This window comes from Podarcis melisellensis (assembly GCF_964234715.1).
Source record: "Podarcis melisellensis genome assembly, chromosome: 6".
Classification (NCBI taxonomy): Eukaryota; Metazoa; Chordata; class Lepidosauria; order Squamata; family Lacertidae; genus Podarcis; species Podarcis melisellensis.
Window position 1 is genome coordinate 8,392,089 of NC_138538.1, and position 18,797 is coordinate 8,410,885.

General features: G+C 42.9%; 1 protein-coding gene across 2 annotated transcripts; it reads left to right on the forward strand.

The window, feature by feature from the left end:
* Positions 1–686: 686 nt before the first annotated feature.
* Positions 687–18,514, forward strand: YTHDF1 (YTH N6-methyladenosine RNA binding protein F1). 2 transcript variants are annotated; one of them, XM_081916920.1, is made up of 5 exons: positions 687–781; positions 3,464–3,488; positions 5,752–5,831; positions 12,029–13,552; positions 16,848–18,514. In XM_081916920.1, exons 1-5 carry the CDS (start codon positions 755–757, stop codon positions 16,872–16,874), a joined length of 1,683 nt encoding a protein of 560 aa, XP_081773046.1. In that variant the 5' UTR covers positions 687–754; the 3' UTR covers positions 16,875–18,514. The 2 variants fall into 2 exon arrangements, with proteins under 2 accessions (XP_081773046.1, XP_081773045.1); XM_081916919.1 differs by lacking the exon at positions 687–781 and having other exon boundaries at positions 1,064–3,488.
* The last annotated feature ends 283 nt before the right edge of the window (positions 18,515–18,797 follow it).

The following is an 18,797-nucleotide window of genomic DNA, read 5'->3' on the forward strand; positions in this document are numbered from 1 at the left end:
CCCCGCGCGGCAGTGGCGCTGACGTCACCGCCGCCCGGTCCCCGCCGCCATTGGAGTTGGAAGGCTCCTCCGGCAGCCAAATATATATAAATATATAGATACATATCTATATATATCTCTCCAGCACCGCTGCCTCTTTCTCTGAGGGAGCCGCGGTCCAATTGGGGAAGAGGGGATAAGGAAAGAGCGGCCGGAGAAAGGCTTCTCCCGTCTCCCTCAGGCCCAGAGGGAGGCGAGCGGAGGCAACGGCAACAGCGGCTCCCTCAGCCCTGCGCGAGGAGGAGGCGGCCCGCGATGTGAGGGGAGCGGGGAGGAGGAACGGGCGCGCGCACGAACGGGCCGGCGAGGGCGCGCACGCACGAGGGCGGGGGGGCGGCGGCAGCCCTCCTTCCCCCCTCCCCTCCTTCCCTTGACCTCAGACTCCCCCCCCCTCACCACACATACACACCCCTCTTCGTCTTCCCCGCCACGCGCGTGCGCGGCGTGCCCCCGCCCCCACCACTCTCCCTCCTTGGCCCCCCCCCACCCCTGGGAGAAGCGGGAGGGGGGAAGCGCGCCCACCCACCCACATTCCAGCCATCTCCCTTTCTCTCTGCCTGGGTCTCTGGACACCCACCCCTCCCCTCCTATTCCCCTGCCCTCCTCACCCGCGCCTGGCCTCGCCCCCCCTCCTGGTTCCTCCTCCTCCTCCCTCCCCTCCCCGGTCCCCCCCCCTCCCCTCGCTGCCGCCACCACTTCAGGGCGCGCATGAGAGATGTCTGCCACCAGCGTTGACCCCCAGGTAAGCGGATCAAGGGTGGGCGTGGGGAGAGGGAAGAACGGGCAGCGCTCGCCCCCTTTCTCCCCTCCCTGCATTTCCTTCTGTTTGCAATTTAAACCTCGAGCTCCTTTTAATTCTCCTTCCTGGGCCTATGCAACCCACCCAGCCTGCCTTATCCACACTCGCCCTTGTTTCCCTTTCCCGTTTTATGCAAAACCAGCCCTGTCCTTTTTTTTTTTTTTTTTTGGAGGGGCGGGAGGGATGTGAGGTTTTTCTTTTATTTCTTCCGCCTCTTCCTTTCCCCCTCCTCCGGGCCTTTGTTCGGTCCCGTAAGAGTTTGGCTGTGTCACACGCACTACTAGGCCCTCGCAGGGGCTGTTGCAAGCGTTGTGCCTCCGAAGGTTGTGTACATTAAGTGCACGCTGAATGTGAGGGTGAGATAAACACATATGTGCCTCTAACAGGGCCTGCAATTGGCCGTGATTTTGTTGAGTACTTGGTACCAAGCCAGGGTTTGCATTTGTGCAACGTGTGAACTGGACATCTGCAGTCATTGTATGGGTCCTTTTTGAGGAAAGGTAATTGGATGTTGCAATAAAGTCTTGCAACTTAAAGGCTAATAAATGTATTGTGGCGTAAGCTTGCATGGACTATGGTCCATGTCATCAGATTCATGAAGTATTATTCTGAAAGATGTACATGCACACATGCCTTGGGTTGCACTTCATGTACCAAACGCTTCACATCTCTTCCCCACTGTACAGTGTAGGGTAGTGATGGGAAACATGGTCTTCCAGATGTTGCTGGACTACAGTTTCCATTGTCCCAGCTAGCAAGGTCAGGAATAAGGAGAATTGGAGTCCCAACAGCATCTGGAAGGCCACAAGCTACCTATTCAAGTGTAGGGCCTGTATTACTTATCTTCAGCTCCCCTTCCACTTTCTGGATCTTTCCTCCTCCTTTGAGATACATGCTCCACATCCTTCTCCTGGAGGAACGTTTCTCTTTGCTGTCTTGGATTTTGTGGGGAACTGCTTCTCCCTTTATTCATACATGACAATTCTGTAGGATTTTCAAATGGTCTTCTGTTATCTCAGTAATTCTTAACAATAGTACTGTAAAGTAGGTAAATAGTATATATTTGTGTCTCAGTCTGTGGCTAAGAAGTAGTGGCTTGCTTAAGGCTACCTTGTGATACCATGTCTGATACAAGCAACCTCACAGTCATAGCCACAAAACTGTATCAAGGCTATGTATTTTCCAGAGGTGTAACTATGTCTGTTGCAGTAAAAACTGCAAAGAGACTTGTGGCATCTTGAAAGACTAACTAATTTACTTCATCAGCTTTGCCTGCAAAAGCTCATGCCATAATAAATTTGATAAGGTACCTAGATAGCCTTTCTGATTCTTACTGTAAGTGCCCTTTGTTATGGTGTTCAATTTTATTTCCCACCTATTTCTTGCTTTCTTACCCTGTGTATATGTCATTCTTTGATGTGCTACTTCTTGATTTGTTTCTGAAGGGGGGGGGGTGTTTCTCTGGTTTCCACAAGACTTAACTTTGTTTTTTTGCTTTACTTATTTCTTAAATTTGGAAATGTGGTTACCTTCCCTTCCACCTTTCTCTTTGTGCTTGGGATGCCCAAAACTTTAGTGTTCCTCTTCATATGTCTTTCTTAACAGCCAACATTTCCCACATCTTTGTTTATCAACCTTTTTGGGCCCAGTGGCATATCTGCAAATCACAGAAACTATCATGAGTGCAAAACACACACAGCAAACTTTTCTATTGAATGCAATAGGATGTTTCTTTGAAGTCTAATTTTAGCAGGAGAGTGCGACCCTGTAGGTACCAGGGAAGGCCCTTGTATGCATGTGTGCCCACAGTGCCCCCTGTGTAAACTGTTGCAGCTACTCTGTCCCCCTGCAGGTTTTTAGGTATTCCTGAAGGTCCCAAAGAAGTCAACTGCTCTTTTCTTGGTTATCTCTCCCTAGCAATTCCTCCCTTGGCATTTCATACACATGCTAAAGCTAGGTGCTGTTTCCCTTATCTGTTTCTCTTTGTTTCTGCCTTTGGTCTTGAGTTGTAGTTGTTTTCCAGTGTGTGTCTGCCTTGCAGTCCCCAGCCTTGTCTCATGAGGTGGCGAGGGGTTTCTAAAAACATCAAAGAGCCTTCTGGATCAGGCTAATGTCCCACATAGTCCAGCATCCTGTTCTCACATTGGCCTACCATATGCCTCTGGAAATCCTAAATGTAGGACCTGAATGCAACAGGAGTCTCCTCTTCCTCTCTTAAAAAATATCATGGACAATACTTGACTGTCATCGTGCTCTACTACTGAGTATTCATTTTGTACTAATTTATTGTGTGTCATTGAATACTGTTCATGCAGTGCCCGTGACCATTTCTAGCTGGAACTAACAAATACTTTGAGATGGTTCACTGTACATACTGACTGACTAAACTGGTAACAGATGCAGAAACCTAAGATCAGAAAGAAAGGGATGTAGTTGGGAACTGTAGGACTTTACATGGTTTTGCCCTGTCTGTCAGTGTAGGTTACAATGTTATATATTCTTTATATATCATGGATTACTATATATATCTAAATTGGAATGATCTTTTGCTTTATTGTGGCTCAGGAAGTGACATATTATCTGCTCTATCTCTCTTTATCTGAACATGTGCTTATGGCATCACAGAGACCGAAAGGACAAGATAATAAAGGTAAGGAAATTTTTAATTTAAAATAGATGGTTCATAAAGTAGATCTAGACTAAATATACTGGATGAAACTTGGCTTTCACTGTTGAAACAGATCTTTTAAAATGGAACAAGATCCTGTGTAGAAGTAAGTCTTACTGAATTTCAGTGGCATTTACTCAGGATGTTTGATTAGGATCAATGTGTTAAACTATTTGTATGTTTTCACACCATTGTTTCTGTGCAAACATTTGTCTAAGTTTTTATTTTAAAACGATGCATGCCTATTTATTTTTGCACCAGCATTGTTTTCATTTGTATAAAAGAAAAGATAAAAATAGGTAAATTTTCCAAGAATGTATTAATTTTGTATTGCAGTTAGGCCACTTCCTCTTCTGTCACCAGAGTATTATTGGTAGTTATGGGATTATAGGTCATGGGAGTTGACACATCACTGCTCTTTTTTCCACTGAAACTATTTTTGGAGCACTCATCCCAAAGTTCAAACTCCTCTTGACTGCAAGATGCAGAGATTATGTATAAAATAGCAACATTTGACACAGCTGAATGTAGGAGAGCAAATAGTCACCATCACATTTGGATTATGCTGTTACATATTTTATTTAGATTTATAGTCCACCCAATTCCGAAATTTAAAGGCGGACCACAATACATCAAAATCAAAAGTATAATTTGCATGTTCAGATGAGTCGTTCTTGTTTCCACAAGCAATTATGGAATCATTTAGCATCATCTTCCAGATCTTTTCTTCATACTAGTTTAGTATTTGGAATTTTAAATCTGGTGGGAAGTTATTTAAGCCTATATATTTTCAACAAAATTAAGAGGGGTTTAAAAACAGCTTTAAAAAGTAAGCATGGTAGACAAGGTGAAAAACCTCACCATAAGTAACATTTGCTATGCCATCAGTTTCCTGTTTTTTGCTGGATCCCTGAGTACAACCCAGAACAGAGTTAGGCATGCTAGAGCCCATAGATTTCAGTAGTCCTTGACTTTGGCATCTTCTGTCTAGTGTTCTTGAAGTGCCCTTCTATAGCGTTTTAATTGTTCGCACTGTGGTTAATCCCTCCCCAACAATTAAGTATAAATGCTTTCCCTTATTTTGTTACACTAAGCCGTTTAAAACTCGTAATTGCCCTAAGCTATCATATTTGTTTCCAGTATGGGGGTTTGTAGTTTCATAAAGGCTTAATTTATTTATTTTTGCATAGCTTAAGGAAGACTTATGATTTTGTGCACATAAAAGAGGAGAGGGTTTCCCCTCTTTTTGATATCTATCTAAGGTGGTATTTGAACATTTATTATGTTTTACTTATACAAACTCTTCTGGTAACTTAAATGCACGTGTTAACTAGTTAGTGACTTTGAAACCTCCTATCTTCTTGGAATTCGTTTCATATCATCTGGTCTGCCATCAAATACCTCCACACTGTCAACAGTTCTGGATACGGAAGATTGCTGTAGGCTTCCCGCAGCAGACATGAAGTACTGGCCAGACTTGTTGGGCTTCAGTGTATCCCTGTGTCAACTGAGTGCACCTAAGACCATGCCTAGCACTCCCCTGAAGCTGCACATTACAATGGAAATTATAATAACTGTCAATCTGTCTTTCAGGGATACTTGTCTGTATTGAAGGTCTTCTCATTGAGGAACCTGTGATAAGCAAGAATCCCAGGGTTCCTTAGACTGCAGTCTGAAAAGCTGACTTAAAAAAACAAATATTTTTGCTACTTATTATACACTAATAAAGAGCAATACCTATAATAATCCAGATTGTTATGAGAAAGTATAGAGTCTCCATTCTACATAAAGGATACCAAGACTTGAACTTTAAAGACCATTCAGCTAGCATTTTATTGACCTCTTCCTGGCATGCCATGCTGACTTGGAGGCCTCTCAGATTTCTGCTCTTGCTTGCTAAGCTTCTCTAGTCATCGTTCTCAGGCGAAGAGTATGTTAGCACATTGTATGAATGTTACTCCTGTTCTTGCCAAAGCTGTGTTGCAGGTTGTTGAAAAACCTGCTTGCAAGCTGCTCAGTAAATGTCATTCAAACTAGTCTTATAGGCAACAATGGCATTTAGCGTTCCTGTGAAAGATTTTTTTTCCCATCTTGTTGAAATCTGACCCCTCTGCCTTCTCTGAATTTACAGTGCCATAGGATAAAAACTGCTTTGTTTACATATGCTGTCACTGTGCTTTAGGAAATGGTTCTTACTGAAACTTCAAGAATGTACACGGCTATAACTTCAGCTCTTTTGTTTCAGTGCAAAATGGTTCTCTTCATCAGAAAGATACAGTTCACGACAACGATTTTGAGCCTTACCTTTCTGGACAGTCAAATCAGGTTAGTTAGCACTGCTGAAAATATTATTTGTTTCTTTTTTTCAAAAAAGGGCGAGAGTGAAGATAATCAGAAAGTTGTGTATTTTTTTTTAAGGAAATCGTTGTAATATATGGTAAGGTAAAGGTAAAGGTAAAGGTACCCCTGCCCGTATGGGCCAGTCTTGACAGACTCTGGGGTTGTGCGCCCATCTCACTTAAGAGGCCAGGGGCCAGCGCTGTCCGGAGACACTTCCGGGTCACGTGGCCAGCGTGACATCGCTGCTCTGGCGAGCCAGAGCCGCACACGGAAACGCCGTTTACCTTCCCGCTGGTAAGCGGTCCCTATTTATCTACTTGCACCCGGAGGTGCTTTCGAACTGCTAGGTTGGCAGGCGCTGGGACCGAGCAGCGGGAGCGCACCCCGCCGCAGGGATTCGAACCGCCGATCTTTCGAACTTTTTCAGGCCGAGGGAGCTGGTGTTTGTCTGCAGACAGCTTTTTCCGGGTCATGTGGCCAGCATGACTAAACTGCTTCTGGCACACAGAACACTGTGACAGAAGCCAGAGTGCATGCAAATGCCGTTTACCTTCCCACTGCAGTGGTACCTATTTATCTACTCACATTGGTATGCTTTCAAACTGCTAGATTGGCAGGAGGTGGGACAGAGCAATGGGAGCTCACACTGTTGAACGCATTCAAACTGCCAAACTTACGATTGGCAAGCCCAAGAGGCTCAGTGGTTTAGACTACAGCGCCACCCACACCCCTAATCAGCGGCAGCAGCACCATAAATGAATTTGGGGGCTGTTGGGAAGGTGTTCTGACCCTTTTACCCCCTCATTGATCCTTCAGCTTAAGTTATCCCCAAAGCTGCTATTTGATGCAGAGTTTTCCCTCTGGGGATAATGGCAGCTTCGGGGGTGTAGTTTGAATCGGAGGTAAAGGGTTCAACCATTTTCCATCATGTGTAGTTTGATCCTCAGTTGCATCGATGAATGATTATAATGGAAGTATAAAAGTATTTAACTGTCATGAGTTAAATCTGTATGAGAGGTACTGGCTCCCCAAAGGCCACCCTGTGAAAATAGTTGAACTGATATTTAACTTAGTTGGTACACACTTCAGCCCAGCTGCCTATGTTCAACACATCATGCTAGCCCAACACTTGAAATAGGCAAGTTGTTTGGGGGTTTCTTTTTCATGATGAGAGTTTTATTTTGTTGTAAAGTTGTCTTGAGGTGCTTCTTTCTGTATAAAGCAACTAAGAAAGGCCAAATAATAATAATAAGTTACTTGTATGGCACTGCTGCTGGGCAGTTGCCCATCATCTTAATTAAATAACTAGTTTGTATAGGATTCTAAACCCTTTTTTCCTTTTCAGTCGCGGTGGTGACTTTGGAAAATTTTATCTTCCCCAGTAAAGTGATGCTTGACACACTTCACTTGTCAGCTGAATTTATTCCTTATCTTTTAAGTAGTTTCGGCATATCATAGTTTGCTCCTTTCTGTTAACTACAATGCTATAACTTATGCGATATAGAGTTCTCCCAGAAATAGTTAGATATGGAGAATCATGCTTTATTACAGGGTAATGAACTAGGTTACCTTACTGCTCTGCTTTTTAAGGATGGTAACTCATGGTAACTAATTGCTGAAAAGAAGTACTGGAACTTATATGGTGCATATTCTTGATGGCCTGTAGAAATTCATTTTTAATAAAAATATCATATTTGTATTAAAGAGTTTTAAAGTCTGAGTTTAAAAATGTATAGGTATTACCTTGTATTAAAGAGTTTTAAAGTCTGAGTTTAAAAATGTATAGGTATTACCTTGAACAAATGACATGCTCAAATTTTAACAGACCACCCAAAGGCAGAATATTTTTATCAGTGGAATATTTTAACAGTGGAATCAACTCAGAAAATAGCTTCCAGTGTAGGCATGTGTATCAACACTGACAGTGCTTGAGTAATTTGATTGAATAATCTGAACTGATCCATCATTTTTGGGGGTAAGAGTAGTTTGGAAGAGGTCCAGTATGAGCTGGTAGCTATTTGCATGGTCCTTTACTGTGACACAGTCCTTCCATGTAATTGTACTTGAATTTTCAGCAAAGCTTGATGAGGCAATGCCTGCTGATGAGACCCTGGCCACTTTTTCAGCAGAAGGTAAAGGGACCCCTGACTGTTAGGTCCAGTCATGGACAACTCTGGGGTTGCGGCGCTCATCTCGCTTTACTGGCCGAGGGAGCCAGTACAGCTTCCGGGTCATGTGGCCACCATGACAAAGCTGCTTCTGGCGAACCAGAGCAGCACACGGAAACGCCATTTACCTTCCCGCCAAAGCAGTACCTATTTATCTACTTGCACTTTGACGTGCTTTTGAACTGCTAGGTTGGCAGGAGCAGGGACCGAGCAACGGGAGCTCACCCCGTGGCGGGGATTCGAACCACTGACCTTCTGATCGGCAAGCCCTAGGCTTTGTGGTTTAGACCACAGCACCACCCGTGTGGTCTAAACCAGGTCTAAAGTTAAGAGTGTATGAAATGTCACTCCTGGGTTTGTGGCATTCGGGAGCCAAAGCATCCGAGTACCAAGGCGTTCGAAAACCAAGGTACAACTTGTCGTGGGGAAATTTCCCAAAGATGAGTAAAACGGCTTTATTCCGCTACGGCTGCACATGGAAATGTTAGACTTGGAGTTACGAGATAGCGTCAGGTCACAAAGTTGTGCTAGAAAGGTTAGGATATCAAAAATACCTGAGGTTGAAGGTATGCTAGGTCACTTGGAATTACGGCTCCTTTTAGCTTGAATGGTGTGTGGTCTTGTAAGATAGCAAAAGTCTCCACGGTTAGATGTAGTGCAAAGTTAGGGTGTCAAAGTGCAAAAGCATCACCTGTTAGGTAGGAATCACTGTTTCTTCCTATGAATTATTAATTCTTACCTTTTGCATTTGTTGTATCCAATGGCACTGAATAAAATGTGTCTATTTTAGCATAGATGCACCAGTAATATGGAACACTGCTCCTGTTGAAATCAGAGAGGTGCCTACAATCCTGATACTATTTTGCCTGTTGAAAATGTATTTGTTTTGTCAACTGTGTGTAGAGAGTTAAATTGATTAAGTTTTGGCTTTTTGGTTCTATATTTTACGGATTCCATTTGTCTTCCAAGGTACGACTGTATTTTGCTTGCCCTCTGTCACATGATCCCTTAATAAGTGTTTGACTATTAAGTTGCATTTCAGCCAATTTCATCTTAACTTTCTGGGTTGCTGTTGTTTATACACACTTTCGGGTTTCTTGAAATTAAAATTCTAATTGGTCAATTTCACCTTTTTCACCTGTTATGGGTTTCTGATGTTATATTACAAATGTGCAGCTTGATAGTTAAGAGTGTATGAAAGATTGTAGCATGGCAAACCAACTTTATTGAAGATATTTATTTACAAGCTTTTCACAAAGAAGTTTTAAAAGTAACAATTATATCTATTTAACAAAACAGCATGGCCTGTCCACCCCAGCAACAAGCTTCACCTATGTGAATGCCACACAGCATATAGACAGGGCTTTAGGAGAAAAGGAGCTATGTAAAGGCTAAATAAAAAAAGAGTGATAAAAGGTTGCTGTTGCAGAAATGACATGGAGAAAGGTTTTCAAGGTTCAGGAGCAAAGACAACTTAAAGAGTGGGAGAGTCTATTACTGAGGTTGAAAGAAGGTGATTAGTCAGGGCTGTGAGGGAAGGGAACGTAACAGGAAACTGGGCAATGTAGGTAAGGAGACATAATACCTTAGGACTGGAATGGCGAGTTATGGCCCACCACCTGTTCTTCGACTAAAACTCCATAATCCCTGGCTGCTGGCCATGGTGGTTGGGACTGATGGCAACAATATCCAAAGAGACACAGCTTCCCCATTCCTGCCTTGAGAACAAATTTGTCTTCCTGGGCTACTTTGGGTGGAAGGCTGGATATAATAATAATAATAATAATAATAATAATAATAATAATAATAATAATTTTTTATTTATACCCTGCCCTCCCCAGCCAAGGCCGGGCTCAGGGCGGCTAACAAGCAATAATAAAAACAAGTTGAATGATTACAACTTAAAACAAAATTAAAATACAACATTAAAATATTGAAACACTAAAATATTAAAATCCCTCGTTAAAATACCTCATCACAGGAGGAGAAGGAAAAGAAAAAAGAAAGAGAGGGAGGGAATCAAATTGTCTCCAAGCCAAAGGCCAGGCGGAGCAACTCTGTCTTACAGGCCCTGTGGAAAGAAATCAGATCCTGCAGGGCCCTGGTCTCATGAGGCAGAGCGTTCCACCAGGCCGGAGCCAGAGTTGAAAAGGCCCTGGCTCTGGTTGAAGCTAATCTAACTTCCTTAGGGCCCAGGACCACTAGGGTGTTGCTATTTATGGACCTTGAGGCTCTCCGTGGGGCATACCGGGAGAGGCAGTCCCGTAGGTACGAGGGTCCTAGGCTGTGAAGGGCTTTAAAGGTCAAAAGCAGCACCTTAAATCTGACCCTGTACTTCACCGGGAGCCAGTGCAGCTTGAAAAGCACTGGGTGAATATGCTCCCATGGCAGAGATCCCGTGAGGAGCCTCGCTGCAGCATTCTGCACCCGCTGGAGTTTCTGGGACAGCTTCAAGGGCAGCCCCGCATAGAGCGAATTACAGTAGTCAAGCCTGGAGGTGACCATCACATGGATCACTGTGGCCAGGTCAGGGCGGGAAAGGTAAGGGACCAACTGCTTGATGCGGCGAAGGTGGAAAAACGTTGCCTTGGCTGTTGCTATAACTTGTGCCTTCATGGAAAGGGAGGTGTCAAGGATTACACCCAAACTCTTAACGGAAGGCAATGGCACTAATTGGGCCCCCGCAAGAGAAGGAAGTTGGTCCCTCATCCCCATGCCATCCCGACCCAGCCATAGGACCTCTGTCTTCGAAGGATTTAGTTTCAATCGGCTCCCACGAAACCATCCAGCCACAGCTTCCAAGCATCTGGTCAGTGTGTTCAGGGCCGAGTCGGTGTGGCCATCCATCAGCAGATAGAGCTGAGTGTCATCAGCATATTGGTGACAGCCCAGCCCTAAGCTCCGGATAATCTGGGCAAGGGGCGCATAAAGATGTTAAAAATAAATAAATTAAAATGAACTGAAGAGCTCCCTTGCTAGATCCAGTGACGACATTCACTGTAGCCGGCCAGTAGAGTAAAAGGACAATAAGATTGAGAGATGTGAAGTAGAACCAGTGAGTTGTAAAATGTGATTGAAATAGCTGGCAAGATGAAGAATGATGAGAACAATTCTGAACAGACAAACTGAATTACTGGTAATCTGAGTGAGAAATGCTAGTGAGATTAATGAGTGTGCAAAATGACCAGAGCCATGGGCCAAAGAGCAACAGAGAAGATTGCAAAGTGCCAGGACTTTTCAGGGAGGCAGAAGTGACATGTTCTAGCAGGTAGTTGAAACAAGAGAGAACGAGGAGAGTCAAATACGAGAGTTGTGCATTTGCAATAATTGGGGGTGGAAATGTTATTAGAACTTGCATTTATATTATATTTTCTCTCTAGGAATGTTTGTGATTGCTTGCACAGTATCACATTTTTCATACACTTGGATTTTACCAACTAACTTCATGTGCTGAAATACTGCGTTTGAGAGCATTCATATAAGTCGTTAGGCATAGGTAACCCATTTCTAATATTGTAACATTGGCTTCTTATGAAAGTACTTTAGTCACAACTCACTAGTTGGCTTAACATGCCCAATGAAGCAGAGAAGACAAGGCTTATGGTTTAGGTTTATTAATTTTGTTTTTCAAAAAGTTTTGTGTTTCTAAAGTCTCAAAGTGATTTACAAGCAAGTAAAATACAGTAACAAAATTACGAAAGCTGATGAAAAACAGTTTTCTGCGTATAATAAAACGATAGTGGGGCTGCCCGGGAAAACAAAAACCTCTCCATGTCTCCAAGATTCACCCATGAAACTGTTCGTTGTAAAGCTTGTGAACTAATACTAAACCTGTTTTCATCTGAGAGGCTGAAACAGTTGTTAAGAAAGGGGACACTTCTAAACATTGAGGGCATTTGATAGCTCTTTAAGTTACAGCAGCACATAAGATTTGTACTTTTCTGAAGCATCTCTTCTGGTTTGAATAACACTGTAAATATCTGAATCTGAAATTACTTTTCTTGTCTTTAACAGAATAACAGTTATCCATCAATGACAGATCCCTACCTGTCCAGTTATTACCCGCATTCTATTAGCTATCCCTACTCTCTCAGTGAAGCACCATGGTCAACTGGAGGAGACCCTCCTATTCCATACCTCACTCCCTATGGACAGCTCAGTAATGGTGATCATCATTTCATGCATGATGCTGTTTTTGGACAGCCTGGTGGACTGGGGAACAACATTTACCCGCACAGATTCAATTTTTTCCCTGAAAACCCACCTTTCTCAGCATGGGGAACAAGTGGATCCCAAGGGCAGCAGACTCAGAACTCAGCTTACGGAAGCAGCTACAGCTACCCGCCCAGTTCCCTCGGTGGTACTATGGTGGACGGGCAGACAGGATTTCATAATGATACTCTAAACAAAGCTCCTGGAATGAACAGCATCGAGCAGGGAATGGTTGGACTGAAGATTGGTGGGGACGTCACAGCTTCTGCCGTGAAAACAGTAGGTTCTGTGGTCAACAGTGCTGGGATGACAGGCGCTTTGTCTGGCAATGGGGGATCAAGTATAAACTTGCCGGTATCTAAGCCAACCTCTTGGGCTGCAATTGCTAGCAAACCCGCAAAGCCTCAGCCCAAGATGAAAGCAAAAAGTGGTCCTGTGATAGGAGGGGCTTTACCTCCGCCACCTATTAAACATAACATGGACATTGGTACCTGGGATAATAAGGGACCTGTGGCCAAAGTTCCAACTCCTCAGCAGATCCCTTCCCCTCAATCAGTCCCACAGCCACAGATCATTCAGCCTATTCCTGCCCAGCCACCTCCACTGGCCCAGCTGCCATACCAGAACCCTCAGCCGCCGCCATCTCAAAACCGGTGGGTGGCGCCTCGTAACAGAAATGCAGCTTTTGGCCAAAGTGGAGGAACTGGTAATGAGAACAACTCGCCTGGCAATACCCCAGCAAACTCCATCCCAGGCAGCGAATCCCACCCTGTCCTTGAAAAACTGAAAGCTGCTCACAGTTATAACCCTAAGGATTTCGAATGGAACCTTAAAAATGGACGCGTGTTCATAATAAAGAGCTATTCTGAGGACGATATTCATCGTTCCATTAAATATTCCATTTGGTGTAGCACAGAACATGGCAACAAGCGTTTGGACAGTGCTTTCCGCTCTATGAATAGTAAGGGTCCAGTCTACTTATTATTCAGTGTCAACGGCAGTGGACATTTCTGTGGAGTGGCGGAAATGAGGTCGCCAGTAGATTACGGCACCAGTGCTGGTGTCTGGTCTCAGGACAAATGGAAGGGGAAGTTTGATGTCAAGTGGCTCTTTGTGAAAGATGTGCCCAACAACCAACTCCGACACATCAGGCTGGAGAACAATGACAACAAACCAGTCACAAACTCCCGTGACACTCAGGAGGTGCCCTTAGAAAAAGCAAAACAAGTGCTTAAAATTATTGCTACGTACAAGCACACAACTTCTATCTTCGATGACTTTTCCCATTACGAAAAGCGCCAGGAGGAGGAAGAGGTGGTGCGGAAGGTAAACTGGCTCTAGAATGTCTTACTGAACTTGTGGAAATATGGGAGGGCAGGGGGAGAGAGACCTGAAGGCTTGAAAGGGGCTTCTGATTTGTTTTAAAAAGCAAATGCCTATGCTTCACGTCTTGTGGTTTTTCCAGAGATCCACAGCATCCATACATAATCTCTGCTCGTTGGTCTAAGACAGTGGTGGCCAAACTTGGCCCACCAGCTGTTTTGGGACTACAAATTCAATCATCCCTAGCTAACAGGACCAGCGGTCAGGGATGATGGGAATTGTAGTCCCAAAACAGCTGGAGGGCCAGGTTTGGCCACCACTGGTCAGATTTGGCTTTGATCCTAGAAGTAGTATGGGTGGAATCCAAGCCATCCACTACCACTTGCCATGTCTGCTTGCGGGCAGGGGCAGGAATGCATTCTGAAGACAATCTCTTGTGCCTTATGAGATGTCCTTCTGGGGAGGTTTCCCCGCATCCCACAATATTGGAGGTCCAATTTGAGGAAGCTTAAAAGCCTCCCTGTGTGAGTAGAACAAACACAGCTGAATCTTGGCCTGTATTCACTAAAATTGGTGTCATTGTTAGTACTCATCAGCTGCACCAAATATTTTGATACCCATTGCAATTGAATTTGTACCCTTCTAATAAAACATTACAGGTCATATGTATGACTGAGAAGTCAGCCGTTAAGTAACTTGCAAAATTTACAGAGGGATTTTTTTCAACTGAACTCCACGAGGGAAGGCCCAGGAAAGTGGGGTTGAACGGTAAATGAGCTTTAACTTTGAAGTAAATTGTTCTTTACTGGTGTAACCCCTCCTTACACTTTATGTGCATAGTACAACAATAATACAAGGCAGAAAATTAAAATCTGTTGAAATAATTGCCCTCAAAAATTGCAAAATGCATATTGTACTTTTTTGTTGTGAACAGCCCTGAGATCTATGGATAAAGGGCAGTATACTACTACTAATAGAAAGAAGATAAGCATAATAGCAGTAGTCAACATGGATTTAAAGGGGCCAAGAATGTAGGAGAACTGGAGGGACAACTAGGCCAAGGATCTAGAACTTCCATCAGATTGGGCAAAAGGGCACATGATTCAGGCTTTGGGGGTGGTGCCCTCGGCTTCAGTCTGGAGAATGCTCCTTGTACATCTCTACCAAGTATAGGCAGCAAGTTGGCGTCTCAAGTCAGATGTGCTCCTTTCAGCTTCTCCACTTGCACTTGCTCCTACCTGATGAGGAGGCTGTCTCAGCTGCTGGTTGCTTCAGGTTCCAGGTTTATCAATTTTTTAAAAGGGAGCTTCTCGTCCATAAATTTCTGATAAACCTAGGAATGTGTTGTATATGTAATGCTTCCTAGGGAAAAAGTAAGGCTGAATAAGTTTCCCTTGACTTACCTGAAATGCCTCCATTTTACAATTCTCTGGGGAGTAGGGAATAAAGTACTGTTTCCCTAAGAAAGTGTGGGATCTGGTTTTATGAGTAGTGCTTCAGAAAATATAGCAGTGGAATTTTTTACGCCACTTAAGTATATCAGAATAATATACAGAACAAATTCCAGCATTGTAGACTTAGCTTAATGCTTGTATTAAAAAATTATAGTGACTGATAATGCAAAAACAAAATTCTTAGGCCACTTTCCAGAAAGTAATTGGTGTGAGCAAGGTCACTGTTTCTTGCAGCCTTTGTTGTTGTTTTTCTGAGCAGCAACTCCTGTTCCCGAAAAAACAAGCTACTGTCAAGTTTAAAATACTACTTCAGGCCATAGTTTTGGAGTTGATTCTTCATGACATAAAACTCGGAGAGCAGGCCTGTTTAGGTGATCAGTAAGGCTGCCGTAGTTTCCTTCTAAAGAACAGTAGCAGGCTGGGATCCAGTAAGCCTCTTTCAGAAAGCCTAGGGACTTGCATGTTCCCAGTGTCATGATGTGGGGTGGACTGTGGTCAAAGAAACACAAGTTCCAAGTCCCCTTCTGTGTGCTTGTGAGACTTTGCAATAGTTCTTCTCCTGCTTTTCAGCCAAAGGACTCTCAGGAGTGGCTGACTTTAAAAGTGACAAAAACAACAGTAAACTGAACAGAGCAGCCAAAGCATATCGGTCCCAGGCCAGGTTAAAAAAGCAGTTGCAAAATCACAAAAGAGGGTGTCAGATTTCACGATGTTGGTTGCATTTACATGACATGCTAAACCACACCTTGGCTTGGCAAGACCATGCGAAGCCAATGTCTGTTTTCTATGTATCCTCTAAACTGGGACTTGTGGTTAAGCTCAGTAGCTCCAAGCTGCAGGCTTCTTGGAAAGTGCATGGAGTTTCGTGTCGACAAATTAGGGGGCTGGCTCTGTGCCAGTAGCAGCATGGGAAGGGCGGCATTCCTTGCCTTGCTTCCCAAGAATGTGCATTACTGCCAGTTACCAAAACAGGGAGTTGGGGAGGCAGTGGGGAAGTGCGCTGCTGGCACAGCAGCAAGGGCGCAAGATTGGGTCCACCATTTTGCTCACACTGCTCCCTACTCCCTCACCCCTCTCTGTCTTGGTAACCAGAAGTGGCTTGCACTTTTGGAAAGACAGAGAAGCTGTGCCACTAGTCACTACTGGGCTGTGCCCAACATAAAAGGTAAGGTAGCTGCCAGGAGGGGTGGACTTTTCTTTTTCTACCACTCACTAGCAAGCTAGTGAAAAAAGTGCTGACCAGTGTCTATTGTGAAGTTCTTTACAAGGTATTTTCTGTTTTAATTTGCAAGCAAACATTTTCCTCCGTACTGGGAAGTCTGCTGAAAATATAGAAGCCATTGTCTTGTTTTTGGGTGGCCCAGTTTTGCTTTGAGGCTGATGGGCAAACAACCACCCACGTTTGGCTTTATTTGTTTACTTAGCTCACTGCTTACTCTTTTTTAGCTAGTACAGTGGAGGGTCCTGCTTGATCTCCATAGGCAGGGAGTTCCAAAGTTCAGGTGCTGCCACACTAAATACTTGAGTTCATACCCAGAGGCTCATTTATAAGAACACATTGAGGTCTCACCAAGGCACACTCCTTCAATGTCTCCCAAGAGAGATGGATGCTGACCATTGATCATAGTAAGTTTTTAAAAATGTCCGTGGCATAACAGTAGAACCCAAGTTGTGTCCCCTTAATGAGGGAATTTTGTTGCATCCTTGTTCGTTGTGAACACGGAACAAAACTCCTGAAATACGGAGAGAATTATATGTCCCGATACTATAAATCTGTGGTCATGGCAGTGCATCTTAAAACAGGTACAAATAAGTTTTCTAATACAATGTTTTTTTCTTTACAGGAACGTCAGACTCGAAATAAACAATAAGAATAAACATATATATGGTTTGCTATAAATATATATATAAATATATATATATATACTAGAACTGATATTAAATTTGATTATGAAAAATTGAATCTTTTTAAAAATTTGCTCTGATGCTGTATTCTGGCATCAGGAGACTGTCAAACTTTCAGCTCCAATATCTTTTTGTGCAGGGGAAATTAAATTGTTGCATCTTTTAAGTACATTGTAGTGTGTGTTTGGTTTTTGGTTTTTGGTTTTGTTTTTGTTTGTTTTTTGCCCTAGTGAATATGCATTAATTTGTACCTTTTCTATGTAAAATGCTGTAGAATCCACAAATAAAGGTGTTTTTCTGGGGGTTTTTTTAATGGTTAAAGAAGTTCATCTATAATTGAAGTTTCTGATAAATATTAGTATTTCCCAAAGACTTTTTACCTTCAACACAAATTATGTTTCTAATCTGAAAATTCACTATAATTTTATATTTATGTACTGCAGATCCTCTTGTTTCAACAGTCTCCAAAATTGTCTTGCTCCTTCATGGCAAGCATACAAAAAAAACCCTTGTGTGTGTTTTACTTTTTTGTCATTTATTTAGCGAAATAATATCCAAGTCAAAAGCATTGACAATGCAGCAAGTTCAGATCTCTTTGTATAGTTCACTTTTTATCTGTTTTGTTGATTGGTTTTTTTAAAAAAAAATAATAATCCTGAAAGCACTTTTCTGTCTTGTAGAAAATGAAAAGGGAACAATTCACAAGTATCACAACTTGCATGGGCTGCATAGATGAAAATTGTACAAATGCAATTTTGCACTTGCATAATTTTCAGTCCTTTTCAGTGAAGTTTGCATGAGAAATGTTCCCCTTGGGTTCTTCCTCATGCAGTCTAAAAACAGCCTTTCATTCATATCTGATGAATTTCGTGTGCACCTGCTATATCATATCCTGCAACAAAAAGATGAAATTTTCTCTGCCATATTTTTTTTTTTGTGTTGTAGTTTTTGAATGGTTTAAATGTTTTCAGCATCGCAGGGGCTTGGGGGGCAATGTGGCTTTTAAAGGCTTTTTTCAGCTTTCTAATACCCATTAAATCATTTTTAATCTGTCCCCTGTTTTTGTTCTTCACCCACCTCTAAAATGTCAGTTAAAATTTTATACCAATAATGGTGAGCTTTAATATAGAATCTTAGTACAGACTCATATGATGGATTATGCTTCAGATGTTTAAAACTGTGTGTATGTGTCTATTTTTTTTTCCTGTTGGATGAGTAAAAACAACTGTTTTAAGAAACGGAATTTCCTGTCATGTTTTTGTGGAATGAGGAAGCTATTGAAGAAATGGCCACCAACCGGAGTTTCAAAATTAAGCATGAATTCTTGATGCTCATGCCTGTTGCTCTAGCACACCGAACCTGCACGTGTTTATTGTAGAGGATCTTTTACTTATATTAGAAAGCAAATATCTTCTGAAATCTACTTACTCAAGAGGACCTCCGATTTAAAATGAAAGTTTAAGCTGTATCATTTAGACTTGTATTTAGAACATATAGCTTTGTCTCTGGACTGTTGCTTCCGATGTAAGGAGTAATGGGACAGCATCAGATTAACTTTTTTCCTCTAGGAGAATACAAGCCTTAATAAATAATACCTACTTCGCAAGTGTGATGTCATCTCATTTCTTCCCCCTTGGCACTTGGAAGCTCTGGCTTGTTTGCCCTCTGCTGGTCAAACGCTGCGGGGAGGGAAACATGGTGGAGCCTTGCCATAGAGATCGCCTTGAGGGCTTGATAGCTGCTGAAATGGCCTTATTGATGGCTCAAAGCCCACTTTGATGGATCACAAATTGTGCCTCCAAGGAGGGAGGGGCAGTTAATGTGAGCGAGGTTGGTCTTCTTCTCGTGTTCCTGGAGCAAGGAACAGTCATCCTCTGTTTCTTTATGCT